Source organism: Camelina sativa, chromosome 12 (genome assembly GCF_030686135.1).
Source record: "Camelina sativa cultivar CO46 ecotype springtype chromosome 12, ASM3068613v1".
NCBI lineage: Eukaryota > Viridiplantae > Streptophyta > Magnoliopsida > Brassicales > Brassicaceae > Camelina > Camelina sativa.
In genome coordinates this window covers 29,304,227-29,321,956 of record NC_141891.1, presented here as the reverse complement: position 1 = coordinate 29,321,956, position 17,730 = coordinate 29,304,227, and the positions used below count along the sequence as shown (strand labels likewise).

At 35.5% G+C, this 17,730-nt stretch overlaps 1 protein-coding gene across 1 annotated transcript; it reads right to left on the bottom strand.

The window, feature by feature from the left end:
* Nucleotides 1-11,144: 11,144 nt before the first annotated feature.
* LOC104733811 (GDT1-like protein 3) lies at nucleotides 11,145-13,977 on the bottom strand. Its single transcript, XM_010453357.3, has 10 exons — nucleotides 13,527-13,977; nucleotides 13,310-13,418; nucleotides 13,150-13,218; nucleotides 12,899-13,039; nucleotides 12,701-12,799; nucleotides 12,530-12,602; nucleotides 11,993-12,081; nucleotides 11,778-11,861; nucleotides 11,606-11,665; nucleotides 11,145-11,530 (listed from the first exon to the last, which is right to left on the bottom strand). The coding sequence occupies exons 2-10, from the start codon at nucleotides 13,391-13,393 to the stop codon at nucleotides 11,342-11,344; spliced, it is 888 nt and encodes a 295-aa protein (XP_010451659.3). The 5' UTR covers nucleotides 13,394-13,418; nucleotides 13,527-13,977; the 3' UTR covers nucleotides 11,145-11,341.
* Nucleotides 13,978-17,730: the final 3,753 nt, after the last annotated feature.

The window sequence follows — 17,730 nt, the reverse complement described above, 5'->3', positions numbered from 1 at the left end:
AGAGAAAAATGGAAAGGTTAGTTGTTAATATGTATAAAATCATCAATATTCCTCTCACTAAATCTGTTAATATTTTATTATATAAATTTGGTTTTTTTTTTGGCAACTTTTATAAATTTGTTTACATCTGTAAGAGAACACAAAAAATCGGAATCAAACTGAAACCAAACCATATGGTTTCACTTCTTTACAAAGCTGATAAACCATAAATTGTAAAAACTGAACCGTGACCAAACCGAAATACATACGATTTCTATATGCTTTCAATTTCTGTAAAACAATCGAAAAAACCATAAATCAAACCAAAACCAAACCGCCACCCATCCTTCTAGTTATCAACTTGGAGAGTCTAAAAAATTATTTGATTGTCTACTTTCGTTTTACAGAAATGATTGTGTTTATTCTCTTTCCCAAAAACCTAAAGGTTGTGAGGTGAAGCAAATTAAAAATTCTCCCTATAATTAGTAACATAGAATCATGTGTGAACAATTAACTTTGCATAGCTTATATGATGAAAAGAAGAAAACGATAGCTGAAAGATCCTAGGAGTGAGATTAAAAATTTTAATATATAGTTGCTTAGATTTTGCTTATCTTTTGCTTATGTTTTTCTTATATAATTTTTGGTTTTTTCCTCGAATTCATGGCCCGTCCATAAGGCAATTAAAGCATTCGCTTTAGACCACATCTTATATTTTAAATTTTTGGACCAATTTACTGCGTGTTTCTATTAGCAGAATAGTTATATAGCTTAAAAACTATGCTAAAATTCGTGGGTTCGAACTCTCAGATATGCATTACTATTGCTTTTTCTTTTATTTTTTACTTTTATATTTATTATTTATAATTCATATATTTATGAAAAACTACACATAAAAATTGCTTTAGGCCTCTATTATCCTAGGACCGGCCCTGCTGCTCTGCATGGACGATTGTTAGAGTCACCTGTCCGCGGGTCTTTTAATTTTCCAGTTGAAAGAGACGTTAATCGACTTCTGTCAGCGTAAGATCCTTTAAATTATTTGATTATATGTTCAGACAAGAGGTGTTCCTCTAGTTGTTCTCCGCTTGAAAGCTTCTCATATAAGTTGGAGTATGGTGACAGAAGTGTCACATCCGGACATTATATCTCGGATCTCATTTCCTTCAAGGCAGTTATTTCTAGTACGTTGACCATACATTCCACGGCTCCCTTTGTTTTCGGGTACGCATAATTTTAAGTGTTTTCCATGTTCTTGTTGTTTTTATGTTGTTGTTACTGCTTCAGTACCTGATAGTATTTTATGAAACACTGTTCTGTTTTAAGGTTTCGAAATTTTATGAACCAACTATTTGTTTGTGAATTAAGAAAGATATGAATGCTTAGTTCCCTCTTAACCCTAATTCTCTCTTAGAAATTAAGGTTAATTCTTGGGGCTTATTCTTCTCATTAGTTCATTAGCATAAGGAGTTCTATTATAGACTCTAGTACAACCGACCAGATTATAAACCTTCATAAGTAAATATTCCAAAGCCTTAATCGAATAGGAAACCTAATAATTTAATAATAAGAACTAGTCTTGTATCATTGTGTTCTACGTGGTATCATTAAACTACATACCTCCTCTCTACAGGTGTTATACGAGAATGGCGGTGGCTGTAAGATTAATCATCTCTGCAGCTTCTTAGTTCTTATTGCCACAACCATGGTATGGGGCTACGACGGGATGAATGTTCATAAGCTGATTCCTCGGAGCCATGAACTTAATCTTACTCAGCTTAAGGATTTCGATTCTGTCCGGCATACTTTTTGCTGATTGATATTCATCTATTTTTGTTTTGGTTATTCAAATTTGAATACAACTCTGACTTCGAGTCATTATAGAATATGGATGCTTAGATTTTGCTTATGTTTTTCTTATATAATTCTTGATTTTTTCCTTGAATTAGATTATCACAATTTTTGCTTTTTGAAAAATCTTTTGAAATCTCGTAGAACACAACCTAAGAAAATGTTAAAATTTTCACTTCGTAGAACACAACCTAAAGTTTATTACTCTAGAACATTATATCTTTGTTATTCTCATTTCTTTATGATGTTAATTCTAAAAGATGTTAACTTTGTTTTCAAAGACATCCCCGTCTTGGGACATTGTTTTGTGAATAAATATATTATCCAAAAGTAATAAACCTAAAACAAATATCGTAATTTCGAGATTACTATTCTTAATCAACCCGCTGATCTCTTAGCAAATAATCGACGGTTTGCTTTTTCTGTTTTTAATTACTATTCTTGTATTCCTGATTTTATTTTCCGTTTCTCTTCACAATGACAATCCAGTTCATAATGAATTAATATATTAAGTGTTTAAAAAAAAGTTCCAGAATATTATACCATCTAATAAAAAATGAAACCAAATATAGGAAAATATAGTATACTGTAATTGACATCAATGGATTAAGCAACCGGTGTTTATAGCTTTCTAGTAAAGGACATTATAACATCCGCGAACCAAAACTCTGTGTTTTGGGATGGGTGTCGATCGACACCAAGGGTGGTATCGGTCGATACTATTATTTTCTAGTTCGACAAGATTGACTTAATTGTCGATTTTGGTCGGTTTGATTTAGGGAAACCCATTGAACCGAGCTATTTAAGTGGAATGTCGACGAAAAAGGGTTTTGGAGAATTGTTTTGGTCGTCGTTCCATAGTTTTGAGAAAGAGAAAGAGAGAAAGGAGAGTTCTTGAGAGTTTGGTGGTTTTTGAGAAGATTGTTGGCTGTTCTTGAGAGATCTAAGGCTAGGAAGGTGTTACAACCTTGCTAGGACGTTTGGATTCGTTGCTGTAGGTCATAATCTTCCTGCAAAGAGGTGAGTGCATGACCATGCCTGATCTAAACCTAAGATTTCCTTTGTCTTGCTTGTTTATTGTTATTTGTGGTGTTTTCTTGCTTGTCATGGTTGCTATAGGGTCTCTACGGATTTATATGGCTATGGGATTGAGTATTGGACGAATTGGAGGTGATAGGAACCAAGATTCAACTCTCAGCTTTGAGCGGATCGCGACTGTAGAGGCAGTGTCGATCGACACTAGAGGGTGTCGGTCGACACCAAGGTTCAGCATCGATCGACACTGTGGGGTAGTGTCGGTCGACACCAATACCAATGTCGGTCGACACTCGGCTGGTATCGGTCGACACCTCCCTTCCAGGAAGACGATACTTGTTCCCTGGTTTGTATATGTTGTTTGTTGATTGTGTTTGACATTGGTATCTCAGTTGCTGGTGTGTATAGTCTAGTAGATGGGAGCATTTCCTTGCTGTGTGTTTATAAAATACTCGTGCATCTCAATTTGTGTTTGTGGCGCAGGTAAAGGCAAGATGTGATCGTGGAATCAAGGCAATAAAGATGAGGATGTTCTAGTGGCTCGATTGGTTGTTGTCCAGCTTATGTTAGGTTGCTAGAGTTGCTGGTACCTTGTTCTATGTTGTTTGGTTCATTGATTTAATTTGTTATGGACTAATACTAGTTATGAAATATTGGTTATTAATGATTTATTGATATTGAATATTTTCCGCTGTTTGGTTTGATTATAGTTAGGTGGCTAGTGGGTATGGTACCACTAGTCTAGAGTATTTATTATTATTATATTAATTATTTATTATTTTAAAAAAAAACAGGTCGGGTCGTTTCAGTTTGGTATCAGAGTCCTTACGGTTCTAGGCTTGGGTTCACTAGGCTTTGTGCTATAGATGTTGTGGATTTCCATGCTCTAATTGATTATGTGAGAAAAAATTGTGTGTGGCATGGAGTCCTAGAACATCCTCTTCGAGCCTACAGTGTGATTCCACGGTGAGTTTTGTTTTGTGTTTTGTTGAATTGTTTGCTTAGCCTTTTGTTCATGGTAGTGCAGATGGTTAGAGAGGATGCTGTTGCTGGTCGTGGTCGAGGATGCGGACGTGGTCGTGGACGCGGACGTGGTCGTGGTAGGGGCAGAGTCCCAGCGGTTAGTGATACTGTGGACCAGAGTGAGACAGTTGAGGGTGTTGGCGAGTCGCAGGGCTTCCAGGAAGGGTCCATGAGTGTGGCCGGGGGTACTGATAGGACCGTAGGCGTTTATGGAGTCGGTGTGGGCGGTGTCGGTGCCGGTTTGGCTGGTGATGCTAGGGTTCTGAATGTGGGAGACCCAGCAGGTGGAGCCCCTGGAGGAGACGTTGATCTTGCGGGCCTGTTGACACAGTTGTTGGAGCGGCTACCGAGAGTTGTATCGGATAAGGCTCAAGTAGTACCACCAGTGGCGGCGGGGGTGCAGCAGCCAGTAGCTGCAGATGTAGGAGTTCATTCTCGTTATGTTAGTACTGAGAGATGAACTACATTGGTACCGAGCGGTTTTTGAGAGGTACTGATCCTACTTTTGCTGATGCGTGGAGGACGTGAGTGGAACATAACTTCCAGTCTCTCAGATGTCCTGAGGAGTTTTAGGTGGACATAGCGGTCCACAACCTTACTTGTTATTCTTAGTTGTGGTGGAGTTCTGTGGCTGCTAGGAGGGTGCAGAGGGAGATGTCTTGGGCAGACTTCGTTGTGGAGATTAACCGCAAGTATTTTCCTAGAGAGGCAATAGATCGGTTGGAGGTGCATTTCCTTCAGCTATCTCGGGGGACTCGGTCAGTGTGGGAGCTTGACGTGGAGTTCACTCGACTTCTGATGTATGTGGGTTGGGCGATGGAGTCTGAGGAGGCTCAGATCAGGAGATTTTTGAGGGCTCTACGTGATGATTTGAGGGTTCACTGTAGAGGGCGGAGCTATGTTACGTGTGCAAAGCTGGTTGAGACTGCAGCAGAGATTGAAGAGGATATCCGGGCACAGTCAGTGACGGTTAGTCCAACAGTTCATCCTAAGAAGGCTCAGCGTCATGGAGGTTCTGGCAAGGGCGGCAAGCCTGCGTAGGAAACCAAGAGGAAGTGGGAGGCTAAGCAGAGGCCGAGTTGTGTAAGATGCTTCGGGTGTGGGAGCATGGATCACAAGGTTGCTAGCTGTCCCCAGAGGAGTGCTCCGACGACAGCGGTTCGTGTATGTTATCATTGCAGGGAGCCAGGGCACATCAAGTCCAAGTGCCCCAAGTTGCACCAGATGGCAGTGGCAGTGGTGTAGCATGTAGTGTAGCCGGGAGTGCAGCAGGTGGCACGGATCGAGCAAGCGCCACAGATTTATACAACTGCCGGGGCGATCACATGTATCATTTCTGGTACCCAAACTTTGTGAATTCTTGTAGGTTCAGATTTTATGTTTTGTCTGTGATAAAGTGTTAGGTTCTCAACACATGAGGTTTGTGTAGGGACCTTGTTGGTGGGCAGGTTAAGGTCCCACATTATGTTCGATTCTGGAGTTACTCACTAGGAGTGTGTCGATCGACACCAAGGTACAACATCGATCGATAGTGTGGGGTAGTGTCGGTCGACACCAGTGCCAGTGTTGGTCCACACTCGGCTGGTGTCGGTCGACATCTCCCTTCCAGGAAGACGATACTTGTTCCCTGGTTTGTATGTGTTGTTTGTTGATTGTGTTTGAAATTGGTATCTCAGTTGATTGTGTGTACAGCTCAGTAGATGGGAGGATTGCCTCACTGATTGTTTATAAAATACTATGCATCTCAATTTGTGTTTGTGGTGCAAGTAAAGGCAAAGTGTGATCTTGAAATCAAGGCAATGAAGAGGAGGATGTTCTAGTAGCTTGATTGGTTGTTGTCCGGCTTATGTTAGGTTGCTAGAGTTGGGTCAATAGAACATTGCTAGACTGATGGTACTTTGGTCTATGTTGTTTTGTTTATTGGTTTAATTTGTTATGGATTAATACTAGTTATGGAATATTGGTTATTAATGATTTATTGGTATTGAATATTTTCCGTTGTTTGGTCTGATTGTGGTTAGGTATGGTTAGTGGATATGGGACCACTAGTCTAAAGTATTTATTATTATTATATTTATTATTTAAAAAACGGGTCGGGTCGTTTCAGACATGCACCAATATTTTTTGTTTCTCTCTATGTGAATGGCAATAAAAACGATTGGGGATGTCATGCATGGTTTTAGAGTTATAGTGAGTTCATGGTTACTTTTTTCATCATAGTGAGTTCTCAACCCTTTCATTACACTTCTCGACTCCATTATATGATGTTAGTAAAAATACTAGGGTTACTTTTTATCATGATGAAGTGGACTTCTTTCAATTTTGGCTATCAATCTATTGTAGGAACCATTTGGTCCAAAAAGAACATTTGGCAGTTGGTTCTAGGTAAAAAAAGAATGTCGATTATTTAGTATGGGGTTATATGGGAAAATAGTATATTTCAACCCAAACAATTTCGAAAGTGTATTTTCCTATCCATACAATAATACAGCATATTTTTCAGTTTGAACCATTAACAAAGTTCAAATAAACTACTTGAACTCTTATTAATAGTTTCAAAATTCGCATTGACTAATATAAACATTAGTCAACTGTAAAAAATGCTGACGAGGTATGATGTGTGTTCACGGTGCATGACTTTGATGCTGACGAGGTACGACGTGAAAACTATAATTACAAAAATTTCTCTTAAAAAAATTATTTGCGTAACTAAATAACCAAATAATGTTATTTGCGTAAAAATTTCACAAAATATTTTTAAAAAACAATTGATATATTTTTCAACCTACTTGCATAATTAATTTCAAAATTTTGTTTCTTAATCACGGCTCTTGTTAGTTATTATAATTTTTAAAAAAAAACTTAAAAATAGTTCTTAATTAGTTGATAAATGGTATCAAACTTATCAGAAGTTATTAATAAAATTATTGACTATTAATTTTGATTAAGAAATGTTTTTGAAATTAATTATGCAATAGGTTTGATAAATTATTGATTTTAGGGAAATTCTCAACAATAGCACTAAAATATATATATTTTTAAAAATTTTAGCACAACATCTCTAAAATTCCAAAGAAGCACTATATTTCAAAATTAATCTTTCAAAATTAAATCCTAAATTCAAAATATTAAACCCTACCCCCTCAAAACTATACCCTAAATATGAAATTGATAACCCAAACCTAAAATAAAATTATAACATTTAATTTTAATTATTGTAATGTGTTAAATAGTGCAATTTTTGAAAATTTATGGAGTGTGTGCTATAATTATCCATAAAACTTGTTTTAGTGCTATTTAATGGTATTTCTCTTGATTTTATGTGTTAAGAAAAGTTTTTTTGTAATTATTTTATTCAAATAATATTAATTATGCAATAGGTTTGATAAATCATTGATTTTAGGGAAATTCTCAACAATAGCACTAAAACATATATTTTTAAAAAAATTTTAGCACAACATCTCTAAAATTCCAAAAAAGCACTATATTTCAAAATTAATCTTTCAAAATTAAATCCTAAATTCAAAATATTAAATCCTACCCCCTCAAAACTATACCCTAAATGTGAAATTGAGAACCCAAACCTAAAATAAATTATAACATTTAATTTTAATTATTGTAATGTGTTAAATAGTGCTATTTTTGGAAATTTATGGAGTGTGTGCCATAATTATCCATAGAACTTGTTTTAATGCCATTTAATGGTATTTCTCGTGATTTTATGTGTTAAGAAAAGTTTTTTTTGTAATTATTTTATTCAAATAATATTATTTTGTTTTTTAAAAATCAATGATGTAATAACTTATAAGAGCTGTAATTAGAAAATATTCATTGAAATTAATTATGTAATAGATTGATAAAGTTATTGATTTCATGATTTAAAAGATATTTTTTAAATTGTTTTACCCAAATAATATTATTTGGTTAAGAAGATAATATTAATTTTATTAAGAGTATTTTTCGTAATTATAATATGCTCTGTCAACGTCTACGTCATGCCATTTCATTATTTTTAACAGTTGACTAATGGTTAAATTAGTTAATACTGATTTTGATACCATTAATAAGAGTTCAGGTAGTTTATATAAATTTTGTTAATGGTTCAGGTTAGAAAATACACTTTCTTATTGTTTGGATAAGAAAATATATTTTAGAAATTGTTCGGGTTAAAATTTACCGTTTACCCGGGATTATATACGCCTTCGTATATATTATATGAAAAATTCTTGGGTTCACCGCTAAAGGTAAACAATTCTCATCCAACCCTAGCCATGGGCATTCGGGTTCCCGAACCCGATCGGGTTTGGGTTTTTGGGTTTTCGGGTTTTTGGGTTTAGACATATAGAACCCGTTCGGGTTTTAAATATTTCGGGTTCGGATTCGGATATTACCCGTTCGGGTTCGGGTAATTCAGGTATACCCGAACTCAATCAAACCATGAAAAAAAAAACTAATTTTTATTTTTATATAAATTTTAGAAAACTTGTATATATATAAATATTTAATATTTCCTCTTAGGACAGAGAAATTAAGATGGCAAAATGGTTAAATATGCACCTTTAAATGCTCAAGTTTATGGGTTCAAATCCCCTAGAATGCATATTTTTATATTTAATTCAGGTTAGTTCGGGTGGGCATTCGGGTTCGGGTAATACCCGAACCTGATCGGGTATCCGATCTTCAAAAGCATTGAACCCGATCGGGTTTTATACAATACCCAAACCCGAACCGAACCATCTACTTCGGGTCGGGTTCGGGATTCGGATCCGGATAAAATACCCAGGGCTATCCAACCCGTCTTAATTAACCAATTAGAATACAATAATATGCCATATCATATCATATTTTAAAACATAAATCAAAATTAAAATAAAATGATAAAACAAATTAAAGAAACAAATTACGTAGAAACAAATCTCTCATTTAATTGTTTGTCACACTAATACTTGGCGTATGGATAGACTCAAGGAGTTTTTCGCCCCGGAAGATGTTGATCTGATAGGGGCGATTCCCTTAGGAAGTCGTCGTCTAGACGATTCCATGGGTTGGCATTATACGAAATCAGGAAAGTATGCTGTTAAATCTGGTTATGAAGTGGAACGTCGTTCTGCTTCACAGCTTACGATAGTCCCTCGAGTGGGCCCAGAGATAACTCCTCTGTTGGCTGCTGTTTGGGATGTCTCTTGTCCACCAAAACTTAAGCATTTTATGTGGCAGGTTTTGACAAGATGTATTTTGGTTTCGGCAAACCTGCAGCGGAGGGGTATTCCCTGTGATTCCGCGTGTGTACGGTGTGGGGCTGAGGAGGAAACAATTAATCATGCTATTTTCATATGCCCACCGGCTCGGCAGGCATGAGCATTAGCCCAGGTTCCTGTAGGTCCTGGCTCCTTCCCGACGGAGTCTATTTATGCTAATGTAGACCATTTTTTAGGTTCTTCTAATCCGGCCTCTCAGGTAGCCGCGTTCCCCTGGCTTATGTGGTATATTTGGAAAGCGCGGAATGCTCGTGTTTTTGAGAATGTGATGGAAAATCCGATGGATGTAGTTCGGTTGGCGGAGGGGGAGGCAAATGTCTGGTTACAGGCTCAGGTGGAGGTGGAGGATGAGGATCAACCACACTCTCCACTTGTCTCCTCTACTAGACAAAGGGGGCCCATCCCTTTTCTTCCTACCTCTTTTACAGGTTATCGGTGTTTTGTGGATGGCTCTTGGAAAGCGACAGATGCTTTTGCAGGTGCAGGTTGGTTTTGTTCTTCCATTGAAGATTCGAGGTCAGATATGGGCGCTACCAATTTCCGTAGAAGTTTGTCTCCACTCCATGCTGAAGTAGAAGCTCTCATTTGGGCGATGCGTTGCATGATTGGACATGATTACCGGGACGTGGTTTTTTATACGGACTGTTCTGATTTGGTGAAGATGGTGTCTTCTCCTCATGAATGGCCGGCTTTCACACCCTACCTTGACGACATCCAGATAGATCAAGCGGAGTTCTCTTCCTTCTCTCTATCTCTGGTTCCACGAAATGCGAATGTCAAAGCGGATTCTCTGGCACGCCAAGCGCGACTGTCACCGCAGCATGTTTTGTTTGTAAACTCTTTCCCTCCAAATTGGCTCGTTTGAGTTGATTCTATTGTTGTCAAAAAAAAAAAAAAAAAAAACAAATTACGTAGATCTTTTATTAAAGAAATTTTGTCGGTTTGGGTTTATAAAATAGAATTAGGGCTTAAATTTATAATATTTAAAATTATATATCGGTTTGGTTTTATAAAAGAATGGTTAAGATTTAGATTTTATAATTAAATAAAATTATATGTCGGTTTGGGTTTACAAAAGAGTGGTTAGGATTTAGATTTTACAATTAAACGAAATTATATGTCGGTTTGGATTTACAAGAGAGTGGTTAGTGTTTAGATTTTAAAATTAAATAAAATTAAATGTCGGTTTGGGTTTATAAAAATTGTGTTTAGGGTTTAGATTTTACAATTGAACAAAATTGTATGTCAGTTTGAGTTTATAAAAGAATGGTAAGGGTTTAGATTTTACAATTAAACAAAATTATACGTCGGTTTTGGTTTATAAAAAATAGTTTTAGATGTGATCATTAAAATCTATAATATAATATTAGAATTAACACCTAGCGCTAGGAGTTTTCGTCGAAGTCTATCTCCATTACATGCCGAAGCTGAAGCTTTCTTGTGGGCGATGCGGTGCATGATTGACCATGATTTCTGGGACGTGGCTTTCTATACGGACTGTGCAGATTTGGTGAAGATGGTGTCTTCTCCTTCTGACTGGTCCAGCTTTCTCGACGTACTTGGACGACATCATGATAGATAGGGAAGAATTTTCTTCTTTTCTTCATTTTATATTTCAAGAAAATCTAATGTAACTGCGGACTCTTTGGCACGCCAAGCGCGTACCTCTCCGCATCATGTTCTGTTTGTAAACAATTTTCTTTCCCATTGGCTCGTTTGAGCTAATATTTTGTAGACCAAAAAAAATATATTAGAATTAACAATTTTAAAATTGATTGATTTACAAAATTTGTTTCTTCAATTAAGATTTGTTTTCGGGTTATTAAGAAAAGTTCATTCAGTGAACCAAGAATTGGTTTAACACTTCTCAGGATTTATCTCTTACTTACCCAAGGACAATATGTTGAAAGTTGGAACTATTATAGTTTCATACCGAAGCTTCGGAGAAGCTTCATGAAGGCGATCAGGCAACAATTTTTACATGAACTCCAACCCCGATTTCTTTATGAAAAAATTGAATAGTTCAAAATTTTATTAATTACGATTGTTGCACTTCAAGATATGTAAACGCATTGACTTTGGATTTGTTACTTTTGCCATTGAAATCAAACAAAAATCAAACTTAATTTAAAAAAAACAGAGAAACTTTACTTGGACAATGTCTCTAACACCCATTTTAGAAAAAAGCATAATTACTATAGTGGAGGATAAAAATAGGACGACACTGAAAATCCGAGGAAGAGGAGGCCTCCAACAGTTGCAACTGTGCGTTGCGAGATCCTTGAAGCCAGCATGCTTCCTCCAACAACCGCTAGTGAAGTACACATCGTGTGTCCAATTGTTGCCCCAATGGCCACTCCTATGGCGTTCTTGTGAGTCGCCAACTTCAAAAAAACAGATAAAAGTCATTTGACTGGTAAATTTTACTAAGAAGCTTAGACTTGAGACATGACTCTTACAGCTATTGTAGCAATCTGGCTACGGTCGCCCCATTCAGCTAGAAAAGTTAAGATGAAAGACTGCAAAAAAAAAAAAAAAAAAAAACATGAGACGGGTTATATAGTCAACTTTATAAACAGTTAACGGCTAATGTACAAACCAAAAGCATCAATATGCCCAATGGAAGATTACCTCTAGAAATATTGGGGTACAAAATCTTGAGAATAAGCGACGGAAAGGTGTCTTTCCTTGGCCTGACTCAAGCTTCTCTTCAACCTTGACCAAAGATAATGGGAAGTCAAGACAAATTTAAATGTTGATAGCAAATAAGAAGGTCAGGCACAATTTCTTTTTAATTGTAAAGATGCAAACAACTGGCAAACACAAGTAGCTTGAGATCAACATACTTCCTCCATTTCCTTCTTCTGATTTGACTTTGAATCAGTAGACCTCCAAGCAATGTAGAGTAATCGCAAACCAAAAAATGCATAGAGAACTGCATATTCAAAGATGAAAGATCCTTAGAGTGAGACTCAGATTAAAAAGAAATAGTCACCAAAACTTACAATTATGTGCAACAATGCCCAATGATAATACAGATACTATTACAACATTAAATTGGTTTACGGATTCACAAAAAAAAAGACATGAAGTAATCAGTTTGGATAGTACTTCTCTACTAAATGAATCAACTATCCTTACATTTCACCAGGTATCAAATAAACTTAGATACCAAGAAAACTTGAGTTTTCAAAATCATAATCACAAGACGCACTAAAAGATGAGTGGATAGATATTCACCTTCAGAAAGTACATTTTAAGACGACAAAATTCATAATCATTTGCATAGCGCTCTCAAAAATTTTAAGCTAATAGAAACTTTAAAAAACCAAAAAATATAAAGTGTGACTGTTCAAACCATATAATATAAGAGAAGGACATACCTGTAGCAGCGCTGTTGGTGTGCTTCCTTGATATCAAGTTTGGCACTATTCTACCAAGTCCAGTGGAAAGTATCTAAATCGAAATCATGAGAATCATAGATATCAGACAAGTAACCTTTTCTAGTTAACTAAGATTTCTCAAAGAAACTATTCAAGTGATCTTGCACTTACAGTCATAACAAACAAAGCGGAAAGTGCACCCGATAAAACAGTAGCTTTAGGATGTCGCATAGCCATCAACGCCGCTATAATAAACGTTTCATCCCCAATCTGACATAATGATGAAGAGAAACAAAGATTTATCAAGTTTCTACAACTAAAGAATCAATCACCCTAGGCTTGAACCATATCAACAAAAACCACACGAACCTCGGTCACAAGTATCATGGAGAAACTCGAAAACAAAGCATCAAATACACCAGGGCCAGTTGATTCAAGGTCAAGATTCAAACCAAGAGCAGCAATATTGTCTACACCAGCATCACCTCCACCAAGCCTTTCAGTACCAATCTTAAAAAAAAAAAAAAAAAAAAAAAAAAAAAAAAAAAAAAACAGAATCTATAAACAGATTCTGATTCCAAAAAAAAAAAAAAAGCAGATCGAGATTTAAAAAAATTTACCATTCCACGACGACCAAGCTCTTTACCAGATCCTTCTGATTCTTGTCTCTCATTCTCAACCACCGAATCCTAAGTAAAGGTTGTTATACAAAATTGAATCAATTTGAAAAGAGGAATCAATGGAGGAAGAAAAAAAAATAAAAAATGAAATCGTATATACCTGAGCGGAGATGGAAGAAACGAAGATGAAGCAGAAGATGGTGGAGATGAGAACCAAACGGGTAGGGTTTGAAAGCAAACCCATGAGTGATGCGAGAGTTTTGCTAGATCTGTTATTTTCGCGAAAAATGGATGAATCTCTCTCTCTCTTCAAAATTTTTCTCGGGAAAGAGCGAATCTGAGGAAATTGGGATCTAGAAATTTGAAAAAGTACTTACGGTTTAGAAGAGGAGGAGGAGCATTGGAAGAATCGATCGGTGATGAGCTTTGGAGCGTGTGAAGCTGCTCCGAAACAGAGAGATCTGTGCGGATTTGTAGCTCTCTAGTAGTGGGATTTTTAATTAAAATTAACTCAGTTTTTTAATGATAACTCAGTTCATATTTATTACGTAGTTTAAGAAAAAAGAAATGTTTATATAAAAATTGGCAAGTATTTTAAGAAATTGAACTATATACTGAAATATTTTATTTTTATTTTCTGTCAAATATACTGAAAGATTTGAAAAGAATAAAATTGAAAGTACAATATAATATGCCTTCCGTATTTTATAGGAGTATTTGATTACTTGTTGAGAGTAATTGACAAAACTAATAAAAACTATTTAATTTTGTATTGAAAATTGAAAACATCTTATAAATTTTTAAAAAATATATTCTAAAATCTAAAACATCAACAAATTTAAAAAACGGAGGTACTAATATTTGTATTCCTAGGAATCATCATGCTTTGTCATATCTCTCTCGAACATATTGTTATTAACCACCACCAAATTGAACATACTCTATAGCTCAATTCCAAGTTCAGATAGTTATGAAGATCTCACTATACATGGAATATAACTTGCCTTATATAAAGTTAGAAATCACTACATTGTCTATAATGTATCTTTTTCTTCATGTCATCTCTTCGTTTTGGTTTATCATATCTAATAGAAAACAAGATCAGTAGAGATATTTCGATAAATTGGAGAAAGATCAAGTGACGATCGTAACTTTTAATAAATGATATATTTTCTGTAAACATGAGATCTGATAATTTTAGCAGTGACATAAGACGTTTTATTGTTTGGTCGTGGTTAATTTGGTTATCTTTGTAAACTTTTACATTTTGGTTGTTGCTTAAAGAATCATTTTTTATATAGCTCTTCAGAATCCAAATTACAAAACTCAGTATTTTTGTAATGGAAATGTCTAATTTTATAGTGTTTACATATTACTAATATTGGTGTTTTGACATCTCTACTTCATTCGTTGTCTCTGACTCCGGGTGGTAGATAGTGTTCTCTGTGTCCTATATTTCTTTCAACATTAATGTACGTATTCATTCCCAAAGCGTAGAAATAATTTTTAGTAACCAAAAATATGGATTTTTTCACCAATTCTATATTTTGTGCCTTTTAATTGCTACCATGATGAATTGTGGAGAAGATACGAACATAAATCATGCCAAAATGTTTTTAACAAACATGGTAAAAATCAGTTTTATTACCTATTTTGTTCCCTATTAATTAACAAGTTACATGTACATCAAGTTTACAAATGAAGTAGAGATGTCAAAACAACAATATTCAGAAGCAAGTTACATGTGCATCAAGTTTACGATTGAAGTAGAGATGTCAAAACACCAATACTGAGAAGAAGTTACATGTACATCAAGTTTTTTTTTTACCTTTTTCTTTCTTTAATGTTTGTTTTTATTGGTCTCGATTGAAAAAACCTGGAAAGTAAAACCACTGAATCAAGTTAAAACTTAAAAGAAAAAAATTTCATTCCTTTGTGAGTCAAGAAAACGGTCGTTTGTTTTTTCGTTTTTACATTTCAAAAGTTTAGCAGTCGCTCTTTGTCTAGGGTTGTCTCTCCACTATCTTCTGAAATCGTAGCTATCACATCTTCCATCTTCTCCATGGAGGTAATTTTCTTCTTCTTATCAAACCGTAAGGTTGTCTCTTTACTATTTTTTAGGCTGCAAGATGGTAAAAAGTTAGTTTCGTTCTTTCATTTTTTTCTTTGTTGGATTTGTGATACCTTCTTGCTCAAAGCGTTACACTAATTAATAGCATTAGGTGTTTGCCCCAATTTTCAGGTGACTTAAGTTGGTAGCTCTACAGTTGTTGTTCTGCTTCTGCACTATCACATAATATTGTCTTTAGATACTGCTTTAGGTCATAACGTCAAGAAAAGGCAACGTTTTTATCACTTAGCTCCAATTCTTTTTATAAAGGAAGGCAGTGTTGATGACACTAACATTCGGAAGACTACGGTTTCGTATATGAAGAAGAAGAGGGTCTACCCTAATAAGGCTAACCAAAACCATCTAAACGAAATCCCACACACCATGTGGGCTGCTTCATAGAGAAACAAACATTCTGCTTCTAGTATTAAGACCTCTATTAATGATACTACTCGAACGAGCCATAGGAGGAGAGATGAATTGGATGTGAGACGAAGTAAATCTCGGTTGTGCCTTCTTTTAAGGCTAGAAAACAAGCGCTTTCAGATAAGAGAGTCGTGGGAGATGGTTCAGATAGTCAAGGATACGACTAAATAAAAGAATAGATGATGATGTCCTTCTTGATGGTTAGTTTTTGTGTGTGCTTCTTCACTAGAAAAGAGAGTATGAAACTGTTATACCCGCTCAACCCCATTGCTGCTTTTCTATCATGTTGTTTCTTTTCCTTTGTTCATGTAACGCCCATGAACTGGAATCCCGGTTTTGGGTGTGGATCGATCGATGCAGGCTGTGCACCGGTCGATGAAAGGTTTGTTTTGCGGGACAACTAAGTAAAACATTTGTTTTGTTGCATTTAGCTTTCAAAGACATTCCTGCCTCAGCTTTTCCCTCAATTCTTTGATAAGATTTTTGAAAATGTGGACATAAATGCTCTCGAGGTGTTATACTTGGCATAGAGTCAGAGAAGAAAGCTTGGCAGTTAACCCAGCTTGAGGCTGCCTAGGAAATTCGGGAACCAGTTCCTCAAGACTACCCGCCAGGGGTGTATACAGTACCCTTTCCAATTATTTTTTCGGGATATTGTTGTTTTGTAGATGGTTCTTGGAAAGCAAGCGTCGGTTTGCAGGCAGGTTTTGTATGCTTTTTCAGGATTCATTGCCGACTAGGGGAACCACCAATTTCCAATGTAGTCTTTTTTCCTTACATGCTAAAGTAGAGCTTTCCTTTGGGTTATGCGTTGCATGATCAGACATGACTATAGGGATGTGGCTTTTTTTTACAAACTGCTCAGATTTGAGAAGTACCTTGACAACAAGATCGACATGAAGAAATTTTCATCTTTCTCTTTATCTCTTATCTCTAGAAATACAAATGTAAGTGTAGATTATTTGGTACACCAAGCGTGTTTCTCTCTGCACAGTGTCTTGTATGTAAATAATTTTCCACCCAATTAAATCGTCTGAGCTAATCTTTTTTAAAAAAAAAAAAAGACATATAAGAAACGGGAATTGGACTGTGTAACCAACAAAAATCTATAATTTAAAACTAACTATACTAACCATGTATATATCATATACTTTTGTATTATATGTATTAATAACATATTTTACCCCTTTCGTCTTTTTCCTATATCTTCTAATCACCACCACCACCTTACCTCGAGTCACCATCAACATCACTTCCGGCCACCACTACCCTACCTCCGACCACTACCACCAACACTACCTCCAGCCACTGTCCACCATTGACCATTATCTCCGACCACCGACGACCACCATCTCCAGCCACCGAAGACCACCATTGGTGACAACCATCTCCGGCCACCGACTACCACTTCCGACCAACCTTGGACACCACCCACCACTATCACCAAATCATCTCACCAAAATAGTCATTTTACATACCCATTATCCTATTAATCTAATTTTTAAAATATTATGCTATATTTTTAATTGTTTTTTTTGTGTTTTTGTTAGTTGGCAAATTGCCCCTATAAGAAGTGAATTTTTGATCTTTTTGTGACTCTACAGATAAAGGACAAAAAGGAAGTTAAAGGCAGTTGAATTAATTAATTTTTTTAGCCCTCAGTCGGGTCAATGAAAAAATTAACAAAACTCGAGAAAATAATAGTATAATATATTTTTTTTGAATTCTCATGTAAAATATGATCCCAGTAATATTATAAATTAATAATGATGTAAATTTACATATATATATATATATATATTATGTTTGAGAAACTCATCTCTATATGTATTTTTGAACTATAATGATATAAAATACTGTATAACATGTAATAAAAACAGCTAATTTTTGTTAAGTTTTCAATTTCTAAATATGTATCATTTTCATTTTGATAGTTTTATAGGCTATTAAAATACGACAATTGTTATTATTATTCATAAATCTCAATTTAATTATGTCATATGTATAAGTGAATTTTTCTACTGTTTGAATGATACTCCCTCCTT